Raw genomic sequence first — 7179 nt, 5'->3', positions numbered from 1 at the left:
GGGCATCAATAACGCCTTGAGTAGAGAGTCCTTCAATGATTTCAGATATAGGGAGATATTGAAGAGCTTTATCGGATATGACACCTTTTGATATATTTAGAGTATTGTGTGGAGATGCTGTTATAGTAACATTGCCAAGTTTATGAGATTTTAGTAGTGCAGTTGTTTGTTTAACAGACGAAGTTTCCACTAATAAATCCCCTGAGGGCAGCTGTCGGACATTTTTAGGGTTTCCCATGAGTGATTCTAGTGATTTTTGTACGAGGAATGGAGACAAGGTAGAAAGCTTCTTTTCGGTAGAACTAAGTATTATAAATCTTGCTTGTGTTGGGTCGTAATTTGTACAATTTGAGAGGTTAAAACTAGGTGTGGATTTACTTTGATTGTGTGAAAAAGTTGCTTTCTCCATAATGCAAGAGGTTGTTCCGCTGGACACTCCCATGCCCACCATCGAGCCCAACGAGGGGAACAGAGATATCGGCTCTGAATATTTCAGCCTCGGCACTCTGTTCAGGGTAGCTCCAGTTATAGCACTACACCAGAGGAATGTGGATCCGCCAAAACTATTATAGCTCAGGGGCATTCCAATGGCGCAGCACGTAGTCCCAAGCAGGGTGCTGTTAAGCATGCCCCACCAGCCGGTTGAAAGAGAGGGGGACCTATCCTCCTTCCACTCGTCTACAGTGAAGCATGGGCCAAAGAGCACGCAGTCTACTAACTCCAAGATGAAAATGCCCCCTTGGGCGCCACACTCGTATGAGAGAGCAGACAGATTGCTCCAGGTTCCCCTTTTCCACCTTACGAGACGCAGCACACGGCAAACGTGCTGGTCAGCAAAAGCTAACGTTCTTAGTCTGTTTACTTTAAAGGAAAATTGGTTATTTAAAATTAATAGGTGAAACATCATAAATCAGGAAACCCGACAAAAATAGTATAAAACAAACAAAAATCTAAAGATCTACCATCTGTAAATGATAAACAGTGCTTCTGAATGAAATGAAATAAAATTCGCTCACTAGGTCAATATAAATTTTTGATAAAATGTCGGAAACTCAAAACAGGACCGTCGCAAGAGAGAAATGGAAAAATGCTCAGGTCCAGCTCGGGGCCCCGGGTGCGCCGTGCCCGTCACACAAGAGTGTGCCCCTGGGGGGGGTTGTTCAAGAGGAAAGACCTGCTTCACACGCTGGCGAAGAAGTAGAAAGTTCATCAAGTTCTGATGAAGAATCTGCTGCACAAATTATTCCGTCTATTTCTATGAAAGATATTGGATTATGGCCTAACAAAATTGACAATACAAGAGTATTTCTGGTACGTCAAGGTCCCTTTGCAATTCAAAATTTGGACGCCGACTTCAGCGAAGGAGTAAAACGTCCTAATAATACAATCAAAGCCAAAGGTGAAACAAGAAAACTGAGTCAGGACTGGTTTTTTCAAATTTTGCCTAATGGCGAAAAGCTCTTAAGATCGTGGATGGTATATTCACCATCGAAGAAAAGTATTTATTGTTTCTGCTGCAAACTGTTTGATAATCTTTGTCAAGCAGGTTTTAATACGGAAAATGGTTTTAACAAATGGTGGAAACTTAATCCCAAAATTAGTCAACATGAGGTGAGTCCACTGCACATTCGATCATATTCCAAATGGAAGGAATTAGAAATAAGACTTGGACGTGGCGCAACTATTAACAAACTACAAGAACAGAATATTGATAAAGAAATAAAAAAATGGAAGGAAATTCTAACAAGAATACTTGATATAATTAGATTCTTAGCAAAACAAAATGTGGCGTTTCGAGGACATCGTGAAAGTGTTCATCAGGAAAACATCGATTCAATGGAAAATAGAGGAAATTTTCTTGAGCTTGTTGACTTATTGGCTAAGTACGACCCAGTATTACGAGAACACGTAGTAAAAATTAAGATGGGTAATAAATGTAGTATCTCTTATTTGTCGCCGAAGATCCAGAACGAATTCATAGAGCTATTGGGAGGCGCAGTCAGAAAAACAATTATGGATCAAATAAAGCAGGATAAATACTTTTGCATTATATTTGACGGCACTTCTGACATTTCACACAAAGATCAAACCAGTCAAATTATTAGATATGTAGTTATTGATGGTAGCGAAGTTAAAGTTGTAGAATCGTTTATTAACTTTGTAGAAACTAAAGGAAAAACTGCTGGTGAAATCACAGATATGATTTTAACGAAATTAGAAAATGACGGTTTAGATATAAAAAATTGCAGAGGACAGGCTTACGATAATGCTGCCGTCATGGCAGGAAAGCACAGCGGTGTTCAAACTCGTATTAAGGAAATAAATCCAAATGCAGAATTTGTAGCATGTACAAATCATTCTTTAAACCTGGCATGTTTACACGCAGCTTCTACAGCTATCAATTCCATCACATTTTTTGGAACTATCGAACAGTTGTTTTCGTTCTTTTCTTCTTCCACTCATAGATGGAATGTTTTACTTTCTGTCACTGGTCAAGGTGTTAAACGTATTGTAGAAACTCGGTGGAGCACTAGAGCTGCCGCGGTAACTATAGTAAAAAAACATTTTTTTTTTACATTTTAAGCGCTTTGGAAAAATTGACATCTGAAGAAGAAAATAGTAAAACGAGATCAGATGCTGGAGTATTACTCAATTCTATGCAATCTTTTTCTTTTCTATGTTACCTTCATTTATGGGAACCCGTCCTTTTGGAAATTAATGACGCTCAAAAATACCCGCAAATAAAAGGGTTAAATGTCCACCAATGCCATATAAAACTAAATTCTTTGCAAACACATTTCATGGAACAAAGAGATACGCTAGTACAAAACGCTGTTATAGCAGCCAAAATAATTTGTGAAGAGTTGGAGACATCGACTGAGCGTCGAGTTAGAAGGAGAAAAAATATGAGTGGGGAAAATTCGCGAGACGTGAGGCTATCCTTAGAAGAAGAAGTACGAAGAGAAATGTTTTCGTCTATGGACAGAATTATAAAGGAAATAAAAGAACGCTTCGAGCAGTTGCATGGCCTTGTAAGAAAATATTCGTGTATGATACCGTGTAACCTACTAAATGAAGAATTTGAATGTCAAATAAATGACTTGATTGACATTGATAAAGAACAGTTCCATATTGAAAGAAAAAGGATCCAGGTTTTTATGGCTGTACCTACACTAAAAGAAGAGGCAAAACATTGGAAAAACGGGGAGAAGGGCCCTCTTGATCTGCTAAAATTTATTCAGCAGTATAGGTTGGAAAATTCTGTTCCCAACATTGTAATTTTGTTAAGAATTTTTTTAACAATTTCAATCAGTGTCGCTAGTTGCGAAAGAAGCTTCTCAAAATTGAAGTTGATAAAAATTATCTTCGTTCTACAATGAGTCAATTAAGACTACAAAATCTTGCAATAGTGTCAATAGAACAAGAAATTACAAATAATATAAATTTTGAGAGCATTATATACGATTTTTCTAGTATGAAAGCTAGAAGAGTAGATATTATATAAATATATTTACGAGTGCATACAAAAATGTCTAAAAAAATTTACTCTGTGTATTAATTAATATTGATAAAATAACTTAATAATTTATTTATGTGTATTAATTTATAAAAACCACTATTTGATTGACTTATAATAGAAAGGGCGGCAAACTGGAGATCGCCCCGGGCGGCAAAAGTTCCAGGTACGCCACTGCATTGATATGTTGTAGTTATTTCTTTATTTAGAGAGAAAACTAGTTTCTTCCAATCTTTGCTTCATATTTAATCCTTTCCTCAGAACTTTTATATTTGTCTTGCATATAGACAAGAATCGAGAAATATTCCAGCACCCTATTCACGCAAACACTAATCTAAATCTAAGCATCTATCTTCTCAATTAATTGTTTACTTCATTGATATGTTGTAGTTATTTCTTTATTTAGAGAGAAAACTAGTTTCCTCCAATCTTTGCTTCATATTTAATTATTTCCGCAGAACTTTTTTATCATTCTTACATATAGACAAGAATCGAGAAATATTCCAACTCCCTATTCACGCAGTCACTAAGCTAAATCTAAGTATCTCTTTCTCAATTAATTGTATACTTCCTTGATATGTTGTAGTTATTTCTTTATTTAGAGAGAAAACTAGTTTCCTCCAATCTTTGCTTGATATTTAATTATTTCCTCAGAACTTTTATAGTTGTCTTGCATATAGACAAGAATCGAGAAATATTCCGACACCCTATTCACGCAGTCATTAATCTAAATCTAAGCATCTATTTTCTCAATTAACTGTATGCTTCTTTGATATGTTGTAGTTATTTCTTTATTTAGAGAGAAAACTAGTTTCCTCCAATCTTTGCTTCATATTTAATTATTTCCGCTGAACTTTTATATTTATCTTACATATAGACAAGAGTCGAGAAATATTCCAACACCCTATTCCCGCAGTCACTAATCTAAATCTATGTATCTATTTTCTCAATTAATTGTATGCTTCATTGATATGTTCTAGTTATTTCTTTACTTAGAGAGAAAACTAGTTTCCTCCAATCTTTGCTTCATATTTAATTATTTCCGCAGAAATTTTATATTTGTCTTGCATATAGACAAGAATCGAGAAATATTCCAACACCCTATTCAAGCAGTCACTAATCTAAATCTATTTCCTCAATTAATTGTATGCTTATTTGATATGTTGTAGTTATTTCTTTATTTAGAGAGAAAACTAGTTTCCTTCAATCTTTGCTTCATATTTAATTATTTCCGCAGAACTTTTACATTTATCTTACATATAGACAATAATCGAGAAATAATCCAACACCCTATTCACGCAGTCACTAAACTAAATCTAATAATTGTATATTTCATTGATATGTTGTAGTTATTTCTTTATTTAGAGAGAAAACTAGTTTCTTCCAATCTTTGCTTCATATTTAATCATTTCCTCAGAACTTTTATATTTGTCTTGCATATAGACAAAAATCGAGATGAATTCCAGCACCCAATTCACGCAGTCACTAATCTAAATCTAAGTATCTATTTTCTCAATTAATTGTATACTTCATTAACATGTTGTAGTTATTTCTTTATTTAGAGAGAAAACTAGTTTCTTCCAATCTTTGTTTCATATTTAATTATATCCCCAGAACTTTTATAGTTGTCTTGCATATAGACAAGAATCGAGAAATATTCCTACACCCTATTCACGCAGTCATTAATCTAAATCTAAGCATCTATTTTCTCAATTAATTGTAAGCTTCTTTGATATGTTGTAGTTATTTCTTTATTTAGAGAGAAATCTAGTTTCATCCAATCTTTGCTTCATATTTAATTATTTCCGCAGAACTTTCATATTTATCTTACATATAGACAAGAATCGAGAAATATTCCAACACCCTATTCACGCAGTCACTAAACTAAATCTAATAATTATATATTTCATTGATATGTTGTAGTTATTTCTTTATTTAGACAGAAAACTAGTTTCTTCCAATCTTTGCTTCATATTTAATCATTTCCTCAGAACTTTTATATTTGTCTTGCATATAGACAAGAATCGAGAAATATTCCAGCACCCTATTCACGCAAACACTAATCTAAATCTAAGCATCTATCTTCTGAATTAATTGTTTACTTCATTGATATGTTGAAGTTATTTCTTTATTTAGAGAGAAAACTAGTTTCTTCCAATCTTTGCTTCATATTTAATTATTTCCGCAGAAATTTTATATTTGTCTTGCATAGACAAGAATCGAAAAATATTCCAACACCCTATTCAAGCTGTCACTAATCTAAATCTATTTCCTCAATTAATTGTATGCTTATTTGATATGTTGTAGTTATTTCTTTATTTAGAGAGAAAACTAGTTTCCTTCAATCTTTGCTTCATATTTAATTATTTCCGCAGAAATTTTATATTTGTCTTGCATATAGACAAGAATCGAGAAATATTCCAACACCCTATTCAAGCAGTCACTAATCTAAATCTATTTCCTCAATTAATTGTATGCTTATTTGATATGTTGTAGTTATTTCTTTATTTAGAGAGAAAACTAGTTTCCTTCAATCTTTGCTTCATATTTAATTATTTCCGCAGAACTTTTACATTTATCTTACATATAGACAATAATCGAGAAATAATCCAACACCCTATTCACGCAGTCACTAAACTAAATCTAATAATTGTATATTTTATTGATATGTTGTAGTTATTTCTTTATTTAGAGAGAAAACTAGTTTCTTCCAATCTTTGCTTCATATTTAATCATTTCCTCAGAACTTTTATATTTGTCTTGCATATAGACAAGAATCGAGAAATATTCCAGCACCCTATTCACGCAAACACTAATCTATATCTAAGCATCTATCTTCTGAATTAATTGTTTACTTCATTGATATGTTGAAGTTATTTCTTTATTTAGAGAGAAAACTAGTTTCTTCCAATCTTTGCTTCATATTTAATTATTTCCGCAGAAATTTTATATTTGTCTTGCATAGACAAGAATCGAAAAATATTCCAACACCCTATTCAAGCTGTCACTAATCTAAATCTATTTCCTCAATTAATTGTATGCTTATTTGATATGTTGTAGTTATTTCTTTATTTAGAGAGAAAACTAGTTTCCTTCAATCTTTGCTTCATATTTAATTATTTCCGCAGAACTTTTACATTTATCTTACATATAGACAATAATCGAGAAATATTCCAACACCCTATTCACGCAGTCACTAAACTAAATCTAATAATTGTATATTTCATTGATATGTTGTAGTTATTTCTTTATTTAGAGAGAAAACTAGTTTCTTCATATCTTTGCTTCATATTTAATCATTTCCTCAGAACTTTTATATTTGTCTTGCATATAGACAAAAATCGAGAAAAATTCCAGCACCCAATTCACGCAGTCACTAATCTAAATCTAAGTATCTATTTTCTCAATTAATTGTATACTTCATTAACATGTTGTAGTTATTTCTTTATTTAGAGATAAAACTAGTTTCCTCCAATATTTGCTTCATATTTAATTATTTCCGCAGAACTTTTATATTTATCTTACATATAGACAAGAATCGAGAAATATTCCAACACCCTATTCACGCAGTCACTAATCTAAATCTAAGTATCTATTTTCTCAATTAATTGTATACTTCATTAACATGTTGTAGTTATTTCTTTATTCAGAGAGAAAAATAG

General features: G+C 32.8%; 1 protein-coding gene across 1 annotated transcript; it reads left to right on the top strand.

Moving 5' to 3' along the window:
- The first annotated feature begins 626 nt into the window (after positions 1 to 626).
- On the top strand, positions 627 to 7179 carry LOC147802049 (zinc finger MYM-type protein 1-like). The gene is made up of 4 exons (XM_087154560.1): positions 627 to 754; positions 1062 to 2522; positions 2585 to 3275; positions 7168 to 7179. Exons 1-4 carry the CDS (start codon positions 627 to 629, stop codon positions 7177 to 7179), a joined length of 2292 nt encoding a protein of 763 aa, XP_087010686.1.

Source organism: Parasteatoda tepidariorum, chromosome 11 (assembly GCF_982258835.1).
Source record: "Parasteatoda tepidariorum strain Cologne lab strain chromosome 11, Ptep-v5.0, whole genome shotgun sequence".
Lineage (NCBI taxonomy): Eukaryota > Metazoa > Arthropoda > Arachnida > Araneae > Theridiidae > Parasteatoda > Parasteatoda tepidariorum.
The sequence above is the reverse complement of the archived record's forward strand: the minus strand, read 5'-3'. Positions and strand labels throughout refer to the sequence as shown.

Excerpts from the sequence above, each read along its gene's own strand:
- LOC147802049 (XM_087154560.1), top strand. The coding sequence starts at position 627 with ATGCCCCACCAGCCGGTTGAAAGAGAGGGGGACCTATCCTCCTTCCAC. Across the intron at positions 755-1,061 it reads CCCCCTTGGGCGCCACACTC|GACCGTCGCAAGAGAGAAAT; the intron begins GTATGAGAGAGC and ends AACTCAAAACAG. Across the intron at positions 2,523-2,584 it reads AAACGTATTGTAGAAACTCG|CGCTTTGGAAAAATTGACAT; the intron begins GTGGAGCACTAG and ends TTACATTTTAAG.